The sequence below is a fragment of the Lissotriton vulgaris genome, chromosome 5 (genome assembly GCF_964263255.1).
Source record: "Lissotriton vulgaris chromosome 5, aLisVul1.2, whole genome shotgun sequence".
Lineage (NCBI taxonomy): Eukaryota > Metazoa > Chordata > Amphibia > Caudata > Salamandridae > Lissotriton > Lissotriton vulgaris.
Window position 1 is genome coordinate 458,402,846 of NC_141693.1, and position 20,389 is coordinate 458,423,234.

Consider the following 20,389-nt stretch of genomic DNA (forward strand, 5'->3'; position numbering starts at 1 on the left):
GGAAAGTTTTCGTCAGCAGTAGCCTTGCGCGTCGAAATGCGTCATCTGCGGCTTCGCGTCCGTCGTCGGTGTCATGATTGCCGGAATTACGTCGTAGGAGTACTTAGACGCCGCCCTCGCGTGCTGACATCAGTTCTGTACATAGCTTCCCACGCCAGAAACGCAGAGCCATGCAAGAAACTAACACTAGTGCCATGAAACTAGGACCCTCAAAGGGAGATACCTTAACACTAGATATCGGTTCGCAGAACAGGAAGGATGGGTGGGGCGGTAAGGAATCTAACACTAACTACTGTTTCCTACAGATATATCATTACCGAAGGTAAGTAACTTGTGCATCTGAAAGAAACAGGTTAGTGTTAGATTTCTTAACTTAGAATAGATACCCCAGCAATACCAACCACAGTGCTGGGTCTGTGAACCAAGATCACACCAGAAAGTCCCAGAGAACGGAATGGCCGAAAAAGCCACCTCTCTGGACTTGGCTGTCCAGGCAGTAGTGCTTAGCGAACGTGTGCAGCGAGGCCCACGAAGCTGCCTGACAGATGTCCTGCAAGGGGACTCCACGACCTAGGGCAGTAGTAGCCGCCGTTGCCCGAGTGGAATGGGCCCGAAGCCCAACAGGAGGTTCCTTTTTCTCCAAGTAGTAACAGACCTTGATGCACAAAACGACCCACCGAGAGATGGTCTGTTTGTGCAACGCCCATCCCTTCTTAGCGCCCACGTAACCAACAACGAGCTGGTCATCCACCCGGAACTGGGGGGTGCGATCTAGATAAAAGGAGAGCGCACGTTTTGGGTCCATACAGTGGAGCCTCTCTTCCTCTTTCGAGGGATGCGGAGGCGGAAAGAAGGTGGGTAAGGTGATGGACTGCCTGATATGAAAGGCTGTAACCACCTTGGTCAGGAAAGAAGGACAAGTTCTCAAAACAACTTTTTCCGGATGGACAGAGAGGAAAGGAGACTTAGAAGAAGACAGAGCCTGGAGCTCACTCACTCTCCTGGCAGAGTTGATGTCCACCAGAAATGCAGTTTTAAGCGTCAAAAGACGAAGAGGACAATTATGTAGTGGCTCGAATGGAGAGTAAATCAGATAAGATAGTACAAGATTCAAGTCCCAGTGAGGCATCACGGAAGGGATCAGGAGGTAACATGTGGGTGATGCCTTTCAAGAATCAATTTACAACAGGGGACTTGAACAGAGACGGCTGATCAGGAAGCCTCAAGAAGGCGGAAATGGCCGAGAGATAGCCCTTGATAGTGCCCAGAGCAGAGCCCTGCTGAGCAAGAGAAAGAAGGAAGAGGAGAACCTCTGAAAGGGGGGCAGAAAGTGGATCCAGCCTTTGCTGTGTCCCATGCCACACATTTGTTCCACCTGCAGGCGTATACCGATTTTGTGGAGGGACGCCTGGCTGCCAGAATCACATCACAGACTTCAGGAGGCAAGCCAAATGGCCTCATCTGACGCCACTCAATCTCCACGCATGTAGGTGGAGACTGGACAAGTTCGGGTGGAGGATCGTCGCATGCTGTTGCGACAGAAGGTCCTCCTGAAGAGGCAGACGAATCGGGGGATCGACTGACATGCTGAGTACCTCGGGATACTAGTACCTTCGTGCCCAGTCCGGAGCCACTAGGATGACTTGGACCCGGTCGCCTCTGATCTTCTTCAGCACTCTGGGCAGAAGTGGTTTAGGCGGAAAGGAGTACAACAGTCAGCAGCTTCACTCGTGACGAAAAGCGTCTCCGAGCGAGTGCCACCTTGGAAATTCCAACGGGCAGAACTGATGACATTGCGCGTTCTCTTCGGTGGCAAATAGATCTAACCAAGGCGCTCCCCACTGCTGAAAGAGGACTTGCGCCACTTCCAAGTTCAGACGCCATTCGTCATCCATCATGCACCAGCGGCTGAGTTCGTCCGCCCTGACGTTCAGGGAACCTGCCAGGTGTTGAACCACCAGGGTCATGCCCTGATGTTCCAGTCATTGCCAGAGGCGCAGAGCCTCCTGGCATAGGGTCCACGACCCCACCCGCCCTGTTTGTTGGAGTACCACATGGCGGTGGTGTTGTCCATGAACACCTGCACTACACTCCCCCGGACAGAGGGGAGGAATGCTTTCAGTGCAAGCCGGATCGCCCCCAGTTCCAGAAGGTTGATGTGGAGCCGGGACTCCGCCGGAGACCAGAGGCCTCTGATCTCCGCCTCTCCCATTTGGCCACCCCAGCCCAGGAGGGATGCATCGGTCACAACTACGTAGGGAGAGGGATCTGCTGCTGACTCAATCGCGGTCCGTGAGCCAACACTGCAACTGTCTCGCAGTGCCCACCGAGATCAGGACGTGGTCGGACAGGTTGCCCTGAAGCTGGGCCCACTGAAACTTCAGGTCCCACTGCAGAGCCCGCATCCGCCACCTGGCGTGATGCACCAGAAGGATGCAGGAGGCCATCAGCCCCAGAAGCCACAGCGTCAACCTGACCGAGGTTTTGGGATAAAGGCTGAAAGATCGGAATCCGAACCTGAATATCCTGAACCCGCTGTTTGTGAGGATAAACCCGAAACTGCGCCGAGTCTAGAACAGCTCCGATGAAGAGGAGCTTCTGAGAGGGACACAGGTGTGACTTCGGTACATTGATGGAAAACCCCAGCCAGTGCATGAGGTCGGCCGTAGTCTGGAGGTGGCTGATGACTGTCTGGGGCGAGCCCGCCTTCAACAACTAGTCGTCGAGATAGGGGAAGACTGACACCCCTAATCTGCGCAGATAAGCTGCGACCACCGCCATCACTTTCGTGAACACCCGCGGGGCGTGGGTAAGGCGAAAGGGGAGCACGGTGAACTGAAAGTGCTCGTGGCCTACCGTGAACCGCAGATATCGCCGGTGGGCCGGCAGGACGGGGATGTGAAAATAAGCGTCCTGCAAGTCCAACGCTATCATCCAGTCTCCGGGGTCTGGGGCAGCTAAGACCTGAGCCAAAGTCAGCATCTTGAACTTCTCCTTCCGGAGGAAGCCGTTGACGTTCCGCAGGTCCAAGATAGGGCGTAGGCCCTCTTTGCCCTTCTTGGGGACCAGAAAGTAGTGGAAATAACAACCACGACCAACTTCCGGCCCAGGAACGCCCTCAATGCCCCCCTTGGACAAGAGGGCCGACACTTCCTCTTGCAGAAGTTGCAAGTAATCCCCCGACACGCGGTGGTACTGCGGTGGCATGGATGGAGGGGTCGCCTCGAAGGGGAGGGAGTAGCCCCTTCGTACGATTTGCAGCACCCACCTGTCCGAAGTGATGGTGCGCCAGTGGAGGAGGTGATGGCGCACCCATCCCCCCACTGGCGTCGAATGGGACTGAAAGCTCGGACTAGGAAGGCTTTGGGCAGGTGCTGTGGGGGTAGATGTGGACTGCCCTCACCTTCGTCCCCCAGCACCGCCACGGCGGTAACCACGTCCGCCTCCACGTTGGATGTTAGACTGCAGCCTGTGGCTGGCAGGACGTGAAGGGTCGCCCCTTCTTTGGCCGCGAAAGGCAGACTGCTGCTGACGCTGGCCCGAGAGGCCCAAGGACTTGGCCGTAGCCCTGGAGTCCTTGACGTGTTCAAGCGCATGATCTGCCTTGACACCAAAGAGGTGGCTGCCATCGATCGGCTTGTCCATGAGGGTGTTCTAGACATCAGCCGAGAAGTTGGCGGACCTCAGCCAGGCGTGGCGGCGAACAGCCACCGTCGTTGACATCGCCCTGCCTAGCGAGTCCGTGTTATCCAGCCCACATCGTATGGAATACTGCGCTGCGTCTCGTCCCTCCGCGAGGGCTTGAGCGAGCTTTGCCCGGGCCTCCTCCGGGCACTCTGAGTGGGTATAACAGCCCAAAAGGCAAGCGGTGTTGAGGGACCTCAACCCACAACTGAGGGAGGAGAACAGTTTCTTGCCAAACTGTTCATACCTTTTGGATCCCCGATCTGGGGGTGCAGTCGGGAATGCGGATTGGGAAGTAGAGGCCTGGATAACCAGGCTCTCGGGGTGGGGTGGGTGGACAGGAAGCTAGGGTCGCCCGGAGCTGGGCGGTGGCGCCTGGCGACTTTCCTATCTACAGGAGGACCTGTAGCGGGCCTGGACCAGGTGCCCAACAGGACGTCCATGAGAGCCTCATTAAACGGCAGTCGAGGCTCCGGAGAGCCTGTCTGCGGTTTAAGGACCTCAGTGAGGATGTTAGACCTCACAGTTGCGACGGGGAGAGTAAGCGCCAAGGCCTTGGCCGCCCTCGTCAGCACCACGCTAAAAGCAGCCCCCTCCTCCGTAGCCACGGTAGGAGGGGAGACAAAGCCAGTGTCAGGTGAAGTGTCAAGACCCCTGGCTTCCCCTAGTGCGCCTGTCCAGTTCTTAAATGACTGACACTCCCGTGTCAGAGGGTCCTCAGACCCCTCCCAATCCCCCTCGTCCTCCATCTCCTGATATCCAGGGTCAAAAGATGGAGCCGGATCAAAGAAGAATTGCTCCTCAGCCGTTGATCAATGCCGGTCCGACGCCGGATCCGGACTGAGGGAGGGATCAAGGGCGGCGCCGTGCGGGGACGGCGCCGGGGGCGACACCCTGGGGGTCGAAGCCGGCGGGGTCGTAAGGTCGACCAGCGGCGACCCGGAACTGGATCCAGCGGGGGCCTGCCGCGCCAGGACCGAAGTCGCCGACGGCGCCGGGGACAAAGCACCCAACGGCGCTGGGGCCGAAGCCCCTGGCCCGCATGGATCCCAGTCTAGGCCGCGGGACCCAGAGGCGCTCCTGCGGGACCCGACGGAGGAGAGAGGGATCCATGGCCTTGAGGAAGGCCTCGATTTCCTACGGCGTCACGTTCAGCCCAGGGACCGGCGGGTATGGAGCTGGCCAGGCGCCTGCTGCTCCCGCGGAGGCGGTGTCGCCCGAACCCCCGGCCGCATCGTGCGAGTGTCGGGGGGAGTCGGAAAAGCGATGTCGTCTCTTCGACTTCTTGTGCCTCTTACATGAGCCTGACGAATAGTGACAACTCGCCGAGCTTAGATGACTGTGGCCCCGCTCCTGGTCCCTCGACCCCCTCCTGGACCAGGACCTCGAGCGGCACAGGGCCGACTGCCGGTGCTCAAGGCGCTTATGGGACCGCTCCCGCCTAGCCTTCGACGTCAAGGCCCGGCAGTCGGGGCAAGACCGGTAGTTGTGGTCGGCCCCACGGCAATAGAGGCACCGGCGGTGGGGATCAGTAACCAACATCAGTCGGTTGCAGCCGGTACAGGGCTTGAACCTGGGCATCCCTACCGGCACCGAGAGTCGTAAAGACTCGAGAAGTGATCATAAAGGATCGAAAAAGTTTAGTAAAAAAGTGACTAAGGTACTGCTTTCTCTGGACCTGCGCTTGCTGGCGCGGAAAAAAGAAAAACTGACATCAGCGTGCGAGGGCGGCGTCTAAGTGCTCCGACGACGTCATCACGGACGCGGAGCCGCAGGCAACGCCTACCGACGCGCAGAGGTACTGCTACGCAAAACTTTCCGGATCCAGCCTGACGCCTGGGGATATTCTAAGGTAAGGAATCTAACTAACATGTTTCTTTCCGATTTCCACGCCAGAAGCGCAGAGCCACGGAGTAACTGACGTAATCCTGTGCAAAAACTAGGGCCCTGTAAGGAGAAAAAAACCCTAGTCCTACTACATCAGTCCGCAAAGGCGGGGAGGTATGGGTGGGGCTGTAAGGAATCTGCAGCTAGACAGAGTCTCTACCAGATATCATTTGATATAGACTTCTAGCTGCAGATTCCTTACCTTTGAATCAGATACCCGAGCCATATCATCCCGGCGGTGGGTTGCAGACTCATGATCTAGACTAAGAAGTCTTGCAGGACTGAATGGGCAAAGTGCCCATCCCTGTGCACTTAACCATCAAGACAATAATGTATTGCGAACGTGTGCAATGATGCCCACGTTGCTGCCTGACAGATGTCTTTGACTGGGAGACCTCGAGCCAAGCCCGTAGTCGCAGCTTTTCCCCTGATGGAGAGGGCCGTTAATCCCTAAGGGGGCTACTTCTTCACCAATGCATACCAGATTTTAATGCAGAGAACAACCCAGCAAGAGATGGTCCTTTTCTGCACTGCCCTTCCCTTCTTCGCTCCCACATACCCCCCAAAGAGTTGGTCATCCACCCAGAACTCTCTAGTTCGGTGACGATAGAACGAAAATTCTCTTTTTGGGCCCAGTCGGCAGAGACACTCCTCTTCCTTAGAGGGATGGGGTGAGCCAAGAAGGTGAGCAAAGTGATGAACTGTCCCAGATGGAATGGAGTCACAACCTTTGGCAAAAAATATGCCCTGGTGCGTAGCACCACCTTGTCTGGAAAGAACATAAGATAAGGAGGCGAGCTGGATAATGCCTGCAATTCACTCACCCTCCGGGCTATTGTGATCGCCAACAAGAAAGCTGTTATGATGGTCAACAGCCGCAGGGGACATCTGTGCAAAGGCTCGACAGGAGCACACATCAGGCAAGTGAGGACCAAATTAAGGTCCCATTCTGGCATAACAAAGGGCGTAGGTGGAAATAAATGGCACAACCCTTTCAGAAATCTATTTACAATAGGAGATTTTAAAAAGAAATGTTGGTCTGACTGCCATAAAAAGGCAGACAGAGCAGAGAGGTAATCTCAGAGCAGGGAAGAGTAGTAGCGCCCTCATAAGTCCGCAATGACTGCTTGGCTGGCCAACAGTCATGTGCATGTTCTCCATGCAGGCTGCATTACAGCCTGCGTGGAGAACATGCCCAGGCCCCCATTCCTTCGCTGAACGCTGAATCATGGCACCGAGAGTAATCACAACGCTGCACTGTAGTGTTGTGATTGGTCAGGGGAGCCTGGGTGCTTACCAATCGCAACGCCTGGCTGTGCTTCGTGGTTCCTACGGAACGGAGGGACTCTGACGAGGGAAGACGAGGAGCTGCAAGGATGTAAGGTAAGTTTTTTTCTCTTTACTTTACCGACCTTTCCCTGCACTGCCACCCCCGATCCGTGCCAGCCGTCACTGATTACAAGTGCATTATATCCTATAGTACTTGTAATACGGCAGACAGGATATCCGCTATGTTTGTGACAGAGAATCTCATCCGCCAAGATCTACATCAGGCCCTACGAAAACCAGGATCACAAGTTTTACACTGAGAGGGACAGAAACAGGGCTAATTTAGTGGAATACACAAGAGGAAAGGATGACTCCAGAATACAAGTTTAATGCACATCTGACCCTTCACTTATGAAGCTCTTCCTTTATTTATTGCCTGGCTTATTGCTCTCCTCAGAAAGAGTCCTTAGAGTTAACAGTTCCCATGAATATATTTTGAATGCCATTAATGGCTTAAAGGCACCAAGTATATGATGACTCCCAAGGGGCAGATAATGCCCTTCGGCTCTTTGTCCCAGGAGGGCCCAATCGCTGAAAGGAGTTGGTCACAACAACCTTCTGTTAATGATAAGTAAGATAGCACAACACAAACGTTGTGGGAAATGGATGTGTCATGAACAAGGCACATATAGGACATGCAAGCCTTACAAGCACACACCAGCTGTCTCCTGCAGCATTTGAAATACGATGACTGAAAGTACTCATACCACAATAACCTGCTTGAAAAAAGGACAACTAGTTCCAATACACACCACAAACTTCCAACAATGTCAACCACAAGTAATTATATCAATGAAAGATTAAACTAAAGGGAAATTATTGAAGTGGTACCAGGTACATTCAGAGGCGATTGCTTCTGGTAACAACAAAAATAACTTGTATGTGTGTTGTCTCATGCACTATCTAAGACCGCACATTTTTGTTAATCTCAGTCAGGCACATGGGATATTTTAAAACATTGAAAGTGATCAGTACAAAATGTTTCTGTCAATCTTTTGAGTTTGCAGTCATTAACACAATATTGTTTTTTACACTTCATATTCCATTCATTCTCCTACTTACAGACTCGGCTGTTCTTTGTCAGTGTAACAAAACAGAAGAGGGCTCAAACTTCTTGCGAGTTCATGTTCTTCAAACTGCCCTGCAGCGTCTGTTTTTGCATTGTCCTGCCTGAAGATCAGAGGCAAGCCTTTGGGAAGTAAACAAAAACAATGCCCAAATATAAATACAATTACTGAAATCATTGATCATTTTTTAAAAACTTTTTTAATATAGGGTTGATACTTCATCTTGAAATCACTTCACAAAAAACATTCTGAATGACATTACTATTTCGTGCGGCTAAAAGCAATATTCGATGCCCAAATACTCATCTTGAGTTGCTTATTATCGTCGACAGCTTCAGTCTAGAATCTTTAATTCAAACATGTCAACTAAATGCTTTGCTAAATGAGTAGCTGTACAGTAATTCTCTTGCAAACCAGTAGAGTCAACTCAAATATTATGTGTAGAACTGATTTCTCAATTAGTTTATGTAGGAGGGTGGATACCTGACTATGGTTACCCACAACTTTTTGCCTGGTGCTTTGCTGGTTTTTCGACTTAGTTGACCTGGGACCCTGCTATCTAGGGCCCCAGGCCTACTGCTCTCTCTCTAAAATGGATTCCATGTACCTTAGGTACAAATCCAATTGGTACTGGGCCACCTTATCAGACCCTGTAACTCAGGGCATAGGTGTACCCAGGGCCTACCAGGGGCTGCAGCATGTATTATGCCACCCCTGGCTGGCCATCTAAATCTGACACAACTGGCTGCACGACAGCTGGGGCAAAGTGGTGTACCCACCCTTTGCTTTAGATATAGTATACCTATATCTAACCCTAAAATAGACACATGTATTCCTATCAGTCACTCCTATGGCAGGCCGTAACAATCCTGAAGGCAGAGTGCTTGGAATTATGTGAGATGGTGCTCTGGCATGAGCTGAGCCCGTCTGCAGATTGCGGAACCAAGTCCTAATAGCTGTTCTATGATAACGCGTACCATATACTCTTAAGTGCATTATAATCCTCGCGGTTATTTGCTATCTTTGGTATCGCTTTATCAAAACATGTAGAGTAAGGTGTCATACGAATTGGAATACTAACCCCTCGCCAATTCTGGCGACGGGGTTAGCATTCCACCCTTCTAGAGGGACACGACATGTATGTAACTGTGAACCCCGGTTAAAGTTAACTCGAGCCTCAGCATCACAAAATGGATGCTGCCACCACAGACACAAGTCTGACCTCCTGCTGCTGGGAGTCCTTCCAGCAAGGAGAGCTTAGACAAAGGGTTTCCTGTCAGGGGCGGTGCTAGCACCGACCCAGACAGGGTTTTGTGTATCCTAGGTAGGCAGGGCTGAATAGGAAGGTGACTGCAAGTGGCACCCCGGTGCTCACTATGCATCTGCCAGTTTGAACCGGTTCCAGGGGCACACCAGCCCCTGAGCTGGGGAAAGTCCGGCATGGGAGAGGGGTGTAACCACCCCCCTTCCTGGTCCCACCCATGGGCAGGACCTAGTCCCGTACCAGCCCCTTTCTTTAGTATAAAGGTGGGAGCGGGGACCCCTTCCAAATTAGATAATTCCGAATCTTGATGACTTTCCACGAAAGAACTCTTGAACCTTTCAGAAGACTCTCCCTTGTGGCTAAGGAGTAGCCACCCTGCACCCGCAGGCACCATCCAAGCATCGCGGTTTGCTGTAAGTCTCTCCTCCGGATCAAGACTGCCCAGCTCGACGAGAACCGGCTTCCCTGGCACCTCTGACCTCTACCTGCATCATCAGCCCAGCTGAGATTCGTGGTTTTGTGACGAGACCTCGAGAGACCTGTCATCTTCAGGACTGCACGACGCTTTCCCAGCACGACCGCCGAGGGATGCTCGAGTGAGTGCTTTGGGGTGTGAGAAGCCCTAGCCCTGAGCAGCTCCAGCACTGAAGTCCAGCCCCCCAGCATCCACGAGATCTGCGTGGGGCCCTTCTGCTCTTTGCTGCTCACTGCGTTGTCCGGCTACTTGCCTGCTGGCTTGTGGCCTTCCTGACGACGAACGACGACAAATCCACTGCTGGTCTGGTTGCTCCAGACTGGCCCTTGCTCCCCTCCAACAGAGGAGCACCCCGGACCCTCCTGGTCCGCTCCAGACGCCATTTTAAGTCCACCGCGTGGGCTTGCATTTGCCAAGACTTGTTGCCCCAATCCTGGGTCCAGCAATGTCGACAGCAGATACCATTGTGGGACAGCTCGCACCTCCATCCTGGTCGCCGACAACGCCTCCTGGTCCGCGAGACTGCAGAGCCCAGCGTCGCCCACTCACCTGGTCGAGGTGACTTCGTCCGGTGCCATCCTGGTGCCCACCTAATCACTGGCTAGTGATTCAGAACTTGGTCCCCTCTGCTTACAGGTGTCTTCCATCTTCGATCCAGGCTTGGATCACTTCGAACTTCATCACTGGTCGCCTGCCAGCAACTTCTTCTTTCAGGCTCCATAGACTGCAACGAGGATTCCCGACGTCTTTCCAGACCTATGCATCCGCAGCTCCTGGGCTAGGTAACCTGAGTACTTCGGTGCTCCAGCATAGCTTAACTATCCAAAGGTCCAGATCCTTTTTCGTTTCAGCTCTACCTAGTCGGATTCGTCCGATAACACTAACTTTACGAAATCTAGCATCCATAGACTTTGTCCCGCATCCCGCGTGAGAGTGCACACTCTGCACCCGATCTCCCTAGGCCTCCTGCTAGTAATCTGAAGGTTCAGTAGTCAAGTCCTAGCGATCCTAAAGCCTATTAGAGTAGTACTTACCTGCTAGTAATTTCGCATTCCACTTTTAGAGTATATGGTTTTTCGTGCCCCTCGGGCATTTGTGTAAATTGTGCGACTTTCAGTATTTTCTTAAGAGCTTTGTATTGTGCTTAGCGCCCTGTCCTCATAAAGAGTCCAGGGCTGTTGTGTTCTAAATAAATATAATTTTATTTTCATAACAACTTGTGTGGTGTCCTTTCACTTGGTGTTCAAGGGGTATATGTGATGGTATAACACCTGGCTTAACACGCCCTCTAGAGTTTAGCCTAAAGACTGCTCTTGTCCATGCTACTAGGATAGCTGGTCTAACGGTTGACTTACAACCAATCATCAATAAGGGTCGTTTGGAATGATACACAGTGATCACTAGAATAGTGAGCACTACATATCAGGCCAACTTCTCACAGTTTAGAACGGTAAATACATCATGCTAATCTAATACGGGATCTTACTACTCTAAATAGGAACGTTGCTTGTGTTCCAGAGAGCAACCTCAACAAACACATCTGATTCTATGTCAGGACCTAGAGGCGAGTATCAGGATTTTCTTTCATCACTTTAATCACCAGAAGCCTTTTACAACTTTGATTTCATTAGAACAAAAACTACATTTCCCATGAGTCCTTGGGAAAACAACTAAACATCATACTGTCCAATTACAATGCTTCAGTTCCACATAATAACAGCTAAAGATTCTCTATCTAATTCTTTCTTCGCTGCTCCAGAAGCATGGAGATACATGCCTTTTCTCTCAATCTCTCATTTCCATATGCGTTTTGCAGTGTATTATTGTGTATTGTATGGGGGCATTATAACCCGCTAGTTTGTTCCATCCACTGTGATCAGAATTTTGCCTTCCCTCTAGCACGACCGCTGGAACATTCTAGTCCCTACTAGGCCGCTCCAAGCTGCCCGGCTCTGATACGCAGTGCGGTCAGCCAACCAGCAGGGGGCCCGCGTAGATCCTCTTACATGCTCAGCATGTCTGTAACTCTCGGCAGCCGGAGCGCGTCACTTATACTCAGCGAGTGAGGCGAGGCGCATCCAGCCACATTGCTCATTATGGGGAAAGAATTGCTTTAAAATAAACACTAAGGAGGTGCTTCTCTTTATGATCACAGGGTCACCACCTGGAGATGGACACCTGTAAAACCAGCCTCTTTGAGGTCATTTTTTCTCGGACACGTCCCAGGCGACCTAATCAACCTAAATAGAACAGGGTGTCTGTCCCACAGTCTCTGGACTGTAATATTTTCACTGTCAAGGTGACATTCGATTAGGTTCACCCAACCAACATTGCCCCCTACAAAGCATTGTCCCTAAAGTACAAGTTACTTAGTAACAAAGCATTGTCCCTAAAGTACAAGTTACTTAGTAACAATATTTCTGTAAGAAACATAGGTTAGTTATAGATTCCTTACCTTAGAATTACCCCCAGGCGTCAGAAAGGATCCGGAAGTTTTTCGTCAGCAGTTGTCTGTGCGTCGGAAGGTGGCGTAGGTCGGTTCTGCGTTCGTCTTAGTCGCCGGGATGACGTCGCAATAGCTACTTAGATGCCGCCCTCGCGCGCTGACGTCAGTTCTGTACACTACTTTCGGCGCCAAAAACGCAGAGCCATGCAAGACATCAACCACTGGTGTACAAAACTAGGGCCCTGAAAGGGTATCCTTAACTTTAGAAATCAGTTCTCAGAACGGGGAGGATAGGTGGAGCGGTAAGGAATCTATAACTAACCTAGGTTTCTTACAGATATATTGTTAGCTAAGGTATGTAACTTGTTTATCTGAAATAAACAGTTAGTTATAGATTCCTTACCTTAGAATAGATACCCCAGCAATACCAACCCGAAGGTTGGTCTGCAAACCAAGATCACATCAGAAAGTCATGGGGAACATAACGGCCAAATAAGCCGTCTCTCCGGACTTGCCTGTCCAGGCAGTAGTGTTTTGTAAACATGTGCAGCAAAGCACACGTAGCTGCCTGACAGATGTCATTCAGAGGGACTCCTCGTCCCAAAACAGTAGTGGCTGCTGTCGCCCTTGTGGAATGGGCATGTAGCCCCACTGGAGGCTGCTTTTTAGCTAGAGATTAGCAGGCTTTAATACACAAAACAACCCATCTAGAGATGGTCCGCTTGTGTACGGCCGACCTTTCTTGGCGCCCATGTAGCCAACAAAGAGCTGGTCATCCACCTGGAACTGTTTGGTGCGATCCAGACATAAGGAAAGCGCACGTTTTGGGTCCAGATGGTGGAGCCTCTCTTCCTCTTTAGAAGGATGCGGAGGCAAAAAGAATGTGGGCAAAGTGACGGTTTGCCCAATGTGAAAGGAGGTGACCACCTTGGGAAGAAAGGATGGACGAGTTCTTAGGACAACCTTGTCCGGATGTACAGCCAGAAAAGGAGACTTGGATGAAAGAGCCTGGCGCTCACTCACTCTTCTGGCAGATGTGATGGCTACCAGGAATGCAGTCTTAAGAGTTAAGAGTCATAGAGGACAGTTGTGAAGTGGCTCAACGGGAGCGCACATCAAATAGGTCAAGACCAAATTCAAGTCCCACTGAGGCCTCACAAAGGGAATAGGAGGAAAGAGATGAGTATTGCCTTTTAAGAAAGGATTTACAACCGGGGACTTGAAGAGAGAAGACTGATCAGGAAGCCTTAGAAAGGCAGAAATGGCTGACAGAAAGCCCTTGATAGTGCCTAGAGCAGAGCCCTGCTAGGCCAAAAAAAGGAGGAACAAGAGAACCTCAGAAAGAGGGGCAAAAAGGGGATCCTCAGCCTTTACTGTGCACCATGCCACACAAATTTGTTCCACCAGCAGGCGTAAACCGTCTTAGTGGAGGGATGCCTGGCTGCCAAGATTATATCACAGACTTCGGGAGGCAAGTCAAATGGCGTCAACTGCCGACACTCAATCTCCTCACAAGGAGGTGGAGGCTGGACAGGTTCGTGTGGAGGACCGTCCCCTGCTGCTGCGACAGAAGATCCTCCCGAAGAGGCAGTCTGATCGGAGGATCGATGGCCATGTTGAGCAGCTCGCAACTCCACTCGTGACGAAAAGCGCCGCCTAGCGAGTGCCGCCTTGGGAATTCCAACGTGCAGAGTTGCTGACATTGCTCGTTCTCTTCGTGGCAAATATTTCTAGCCAAGGCTCTTGCCACTGCTGAAAGAGACCTTGCACCACCTCGGAGTGAAGACGCCATTCGTGAACCATCGTGCACCTGCGGCTGAGTTTGTCTGCCCTGGTGTTCAAAGAACCTCCTAATAGACTTTTATTCTGGAGTCAGTATAACACTACTAAAAACAAGTGAGATACTTATGATGGTTTAATTGACCGACTAGTATCAAAATGTGAATAAAAACGTAGTCAACATGTTTCAACCGTATATGATTTTAAAGGTTTTCTTCAGGACCAGGAGAGGTGAGCCGGGAGGTCTGCACTCGCTAAGGTGCACCCTTCCCTGACCCACCTACACGGTAGACCGTGTACTCACGGTTTTGCTTGCTTACAGCGTTGTGTGTAAGAAAAAAAATCGAAATTATTGATGGTCAGGCCCCATGGATGCCGTGGGGGCCGCCTATGAGCGTTTTGTTAAAAGGTGTCTGCCCGCTGGAAATCTATCCTTACCGCACGGCGTCCCGGGAGTACACGGTCTAGCGTGTAGGCGGGTCAGGGAAGGCGCCTTAGAATAGTGTGATTCATGATTCAGACACTGATGTTGAAATATTATGGTCTTAGAGTGAATAACACCGGTGCCTTAACAAGAATATCTGAACACACACTTTGTATTGCACAAACTGTATGTCTTACTGTTTTCTGTCTGTTCTTAGCAATATTGCTGGTCAATATTGAATGTATGATTGTTATTTTATTGTTACAATTATTTTAACCTGTGTTAAGCAGTATACTTTGTTTCTGCTTTTTTAACTTTACTGTATACAATAAATTTTGTCAGTTTTTTACTTTACAATTTCTTGTAATAGTTATTGCTTTTTCCATTCATGGTGTCTATATATATGATCTTGCTCAAGGGAATTGTTGTTTTATATTGCTTGGCAAAGGCAACCCAAGCGGTGAGTGGAAAAGGCGTCTGGTGCGGACCAGGAGGGTCCGGGGTGCTTCTCCTTTGCAGGGAAGCAAGGGCCAGTCTGGAGCAATCAGACCAGCGGTGTTGATGTCGTGGATCGTAGTCTAGGAGGCCACTGGCCAGTCGGCAAGTGACCAGACAACGAGTCGAGCAGCAAACAGACAGAAGGGCCCCACGCAGATCTCGTGGATGCTGGAGGGCTGGTCTTCGGTGCAGGAGCTGCTCGAGGCTGGGGCTTCTCAATCCCCAAAGCACTTCGTCGAGGTTACCTCAGAAGTCGTACTGGAAGCAAAGTGCAGTTTCTCCAAGATGGCCGGCCCCACGTGTCTCGTCGCACCCACGGATCGCAGCTGTGCTGCAGATGTGAGTTGAGGTCGGAGAGGTCTGGGAATCCGGGTCTCATCGGGCTCTGAAGTCTGGATCCTCGAGGAAAGACGACAAAGTGAAGCCGCTGGACGCTTGATGGTGCCTGCTTGTGCAGGGTGGACACTCCTTCCCCACAAGGGAGATTTCTTCAGTCTTCTGTAGAAGAATGTCGAAGTCCAGAGTTTCTTCTTGTAAGTTTTCAAGTCAGGATTAAGCTCCTACCTTTATCCTGATAAAGGGGGCTGCACTATCATTAGGTCCCTCCTATGGGTGGGACCAGGAAGGGGGGTGGTTACACCCCCTGCCCTTTGTCCGGTTTCGCGCTAGAGCTGGGGCTGGAGTGCCCCAGCAACTGGTTTGAGCCGGTGTATGCACAGGGCACCTTGTGTGCCCCAGGCATGTCTCATTCCTATCAGCCCTGTCCTACCTAATACACAAAATCCTGACTGGGGTGGTGCTAGCAAATCCCAAGGCAGGAAACCCTTTGTCCAAGCCTCCCTCGCTGGAAGGACTCCCAGCAGCAGGAGGTCAGACTTGTGTCTGCGGTGGCAGCATCCATTTTGTGATGCTGAGGCTCGAGTTAACTTTAACCGGGGTTCACAGTTCGGTACATGTCGTGTCCCTCTAGAAGGGTGGAATGCTACCCCGTCGCCAGAATTGGCGAGGGGTAGTATTCCAATTCGTATGACACCTTACTCGACATGTTTTGATAATGCTATGCCAAAGTTAGCAATAACCGCGAGTTTATAATGCACTTAAGAGTATATGGTATAGCGTTATCATGGAAACAGCTAAAGGACTTGGTTCCGAAAGCTGTAGACAGGCTCAGCTCATGCCAGCGCACTATCTCACATAATTCCAAGCACTCTGCCTCCAGGATTGTTAAGGCCTGCCATAGGAGTGACTTATAGGAGTATATGTGTCCATTTTAGGTTTAGATATAGGTATACTTTATCTAAAGCAAAGGGTGAGTACACCATCTTGCCCCAGCTGATTGATCAACCAGTTGTGTCAGATTTGGATGGCCAGCCAGGGGTGGCATAATACATGCTGCAGCCCCTGGTAGGCCTTGGGTTCACTTATGCCCAGGGTACCTATTGTACACTGTACAAGGACTACACTGTACAAGGATTTACAAGAGTGACCCAATACCAATTGGTAAATGCACCTAAGGTACATGGATGCCAAATTAGAGAGAGAACAGCTAGGCTGTGAGTCTGATTAGCAGGCCCACAGCCAGGGAAAGTCGTAAACCAGTGAAGCAAAAAGCAAAAATCTGTGGTGACCATAGGATTGCAGACCCTACTCTCCTACAGTTACTTCAAGCCAGGCGAAGGTGAACGCTGAGGGGCACTTGCACTGGTGTGTTCCGGCGATGTCGGCCTAGGAGGAGTCAGTTTACATAGCAATTTTTTGCAAAAGGCAGACACATGCGCAGGTGTTTCAAAGATGGGAGTTTTCCAATTATATTACCACGCAGAGTCAGGCCGGATAAAGCATTATGTATCGAAGGCAAGTTTACAAAGAGAGTTTTTAGCATCATTGACCTTCTGGCAGGCCGCCTGTACCATTCAGGTGAAATCAGGATAAAGGGAGATACTGGTGCCTTGATATTGGAGTGGGCCTTTTACATGAGCAAGGCAAAGGGTGACATCTCTGTCTTTGTAGTTGAGGAGTTGTACTATTAGGTAGCGGGAAGGGTGCCCTCAGGGGGCCTAATGCCCAGGGAGAAATGTGCCCACTCTACAGCAAAGGTGGTAGAAAAGCTGGACCGTTCAAAGTGGTCAATAAGAAGTGTTAGTGCGACCCATGTTGGTGGTTTATGCAATATCAGATATAGGGATATTGTTGCTACGAGACCTCGCTTCAAAGTCCTCATTCTTGATGGCAACTAGTTTCAGACACGTTTCATCTTTTCCATCCGTTTCTGCAGGGTAGTAGCACCATCCTCCAGTGCTGATATTCTCTCCTCCACATCGTCAATTTGCATTCCAATGGGATCTAGCTGCTCCCCCATTGTATCCATGCGACCGGTACGGGTATAAAAACGAGGGTCCATTGCTTGGAAGCCCGTCTTGAGCTTAACCATGATGGAGGACATATTGCTATTAACAGGCCTATCTGAATCACAGTCCGTGGCTCCATCTGCATCTGAATGAGGTCAATTTGCTCTGGAAGGTTTAGTTTGGTCAAAGGTTAGCCTTTGCTGTTTAGGATCTGGGTGTCTCACTATATTGGTATGAAAGGTAACAACAGTTATAGCCAGTATAAGACGTTGAGCTATGGCGACAACAGCTGCAAAGAAGGTCACTATAAGAGGCTAGCTCAGTATATGGTGCACACTTATTTAAGTAAAGCACCTTGCACTAATCCAGACAACCCTTATGGTGATCTAAGTGTCTTAGACAACCTTAGAAAGCTCTCTAAGTGGAAGCTGTGGAGAGCATCTTTCAAGTTTATCCAGAAGGAGTGATAAGCAGCTTGTTTTACCAGATAAATCGTGTAGTGTAGGATAACCAAAAAATAACCACACAGTGTATACATAAAAATAGGTCTATTTATTACACAACACTCACTAACACATGGGTATATCTCCTACCCTGAGATATTAACCCAAATACACAACAATACTTCAAATGCAAATAGGTAAGTAAGCACAATACACAGTGGTCTCCAGGGGGAGACCAAACCATACATTAAGAAAGTGGAATGCGAACTACGACGGAAGTTGGGTCTTGGACCAGTAGACTCGGAAGAGTTGGGGACACAAGGAACCACCCACGGTTTAAGTGCCCAGGAACCCCAACAAAGGTTGTGTGCAAAGTGGAAACACAATCCTGTGTCCAACAGAAGTCAACTGGAAAGTCGCGGTTGCAGTTTTAAAGAAGAAGGACCCTTCCCAGTGGACCCTGAAAAAACCCAGCGGAAGACAGAGTTGGAGAGTCACCCCACTCGTGGATACCCCAGGAACCAGGATACCTACACCAGGGAAGCCAGGTGCATAGGTGCAAAGTGACTTCAGAAACCGCTGTAGACCACAATGGAGTACTTCAGGAAAGATACAGTTGGAGAAGACTGTGCAAGAGTCCGGTGGACCCCAAGGGTGGATTCTTGAAGAGGAGGACCTGTAAGCAGAGGGGACAGTGTCTATGCCACTCGGAGGTGACCAGGAGGCACTGAAGAGCAATGCCCACCAATGACAGACGGTTCAAAGGAGTGGACAGTGACATTGTCGCTGAAGCTGTGAGGATCAGGCGATGCTGATGATGACCAGGAGCCATGCACGAGCTGTCCCATGTTGGAAGTTGAAAACCTGGGGGTCGGTGTCCGGCGGGAGGACCAACAAGCCTTTACAGCTGTAACAAGTGTGGAAAGATAAGAAGGAGCAACATCGGTACCAGCAAGGTCTAAGGGACTCACCACCAGCAGGGGAGTCAAAGCAGGCCCCAAGCAGGCAGGGGAGCCCACTGATTCAGGAGAAGACCCTCAGTAGGACCCCAGGCCGAAGGCACAGGTGTTGCAAGAGAACCTCGAGCAGCTCACCAAGAAGGAAGGCGCACGGTGCACAGGATGCATTAAAGAATCTGTACTTGGCAGTATGAGATGCTGGAGGCTGGACTTCTTGTAGCCCGAAGATATCTGGAGTGCAGAGCCAACAAGACTTGGCAACGGCAAGTCGACGCTGTGCACAGGGGTTTGGTCCCAGCAGTTCCGACGAGGGATACGGGCCTCAAACTTGCTGAGAGGACAGGTCAGGCTTTGAGAGAGTTGCAGAACCACCACCTGTGTTGCTGAGCTGTTCGAAGTCTGTGGGTCGTTTGGAGTAGCAGACTAGTCAGCTAAATTGCGGTGCTGAGGGACATTACTTCAGGTGTCCTTGATGCCCACAGGTCTGTTGAAGATCCTGGAGGAAGCACAGACACAGTCAACGAAGAAGACTTGTAGAACAGTGAGACCAGGAGCAGCAGGAGTCTTCCTTGATGCAGTCTCAGTTCCAGGCTAAGTACAGAGAAGTCCAAGTGTCCAGACGGTCGAAAAGTGATGTGGTTTCAGGCTTGAGTCTTATCCCACGACGGAACGGAGGACCCACCCACGGGTAAGCCCTTTTATACCCTAAGAAAGGAGTTAGGACAACTCAGAGGTCCCTTCCAGAGGAGGGGCTGGACAGAGTGGGGGGATACTCCCATGTCCCTTGTCCAGTTTCACCCCAGAGTGGGATTCAAGGGCTTCCAGAAGTGGTTCTAACTAGAGTATGCAATGAGGGCACCAAAAGTGCCCTTCAAAGCAGTCTGGTGGCGTTGGCAAGCGAGCCAACCCCAGCCCAATGTCTAGGAGGTGGTCACACCTTCCTGTGGCAGGAAACCTATTGTTCTACCTTCCTCTGCTCGAGCTCAGCTCAGCAGCAGGAGGGCAGAATCGAGTCGGGGGTGGACAGCAGCACTAGCTTGCTAGCAGACCCTAAAATGCTGTTACTGGGAGTGCTGGGGGCTTCCCGGAAGAGCCCTTACAGCGCATGGAATCCTACCTACAACACCGGTAACAGTGTTGAGGTATGATTCCAACATGCCCAGGTTCAGCACAGCCACTATATAGTTAGCCATCGCGTAATGGCGCATGGCCAGTAGATGTATGAAGATGGCTGACTGCACTTATAAAGCCTGGAGAATAGACCACGGGGTTTGTAGGGGGTGTCCATCTCATGCAAGGGATTCCTCACACATAAAGCCCAGCGCCCTGCCTTCAGGATTAAAAGTCCTACCTTAGGGGTGACTTATAGGTTTTAAATGTAGTGACCTCAGATATAAGGAAATGTACATCTGTTGTAAGTGGTGCTAGCACCAGGTTACCCAGGCTACAATTGCAGTCCTGTAGTCACATTTTAAGTGGTCTCTCATGGGTGGCAAAATACATGCGCAGCCCATGGGAGACCCCTGGTGTACCTATGCCCTGGGTACCTTAGTACTTTATACTAGAGATTTACAGGGGCACACCAGTAGCCAATTGTGGAGGCACCAGAGTACTTACCATGTCAGATTTGGGGAGGAAGCACAGTGGCTGGAGTCCTGATTAGCAGGATCCCAGCCAGACTCCTCTGACAGGATTTGAGGATCTGACTGTAAAGATCCAAAGACTCAGTGAAGATTTATCCTGAGGAAGGGCATGAGATACAAACCTCTCAGAACTTTCCTACCAA

The 20,389-nt window shown here is 50.8% G+C and overlaps 1 protein-coding gene across 2 annotated transcripts in view; it reads right to left on the bottom strand.

Moving 5' to 3' along the window:
* VPS13D (vacuolar protein sorting 13 homolog D) overlaps positions 1-20,389 on the bottom strand; it is a 2,754,556-nt gene that overhangs the window by 895,798 nt on the left and 1,838,369 nt on the right. For both annotated transcript variants that reach the window (XM_086921894.1, XM_086921893.1), the window contains exon 49: positions 7,963-8,089. In XM_086921894.1, coding sequence (XP_086778020.1) covers positions 7,963-8,089 — 127 coding nt within the window. The remainder of the gene's footprint in view (positions 1-7,962; positions 8,090-20,389) is intronic.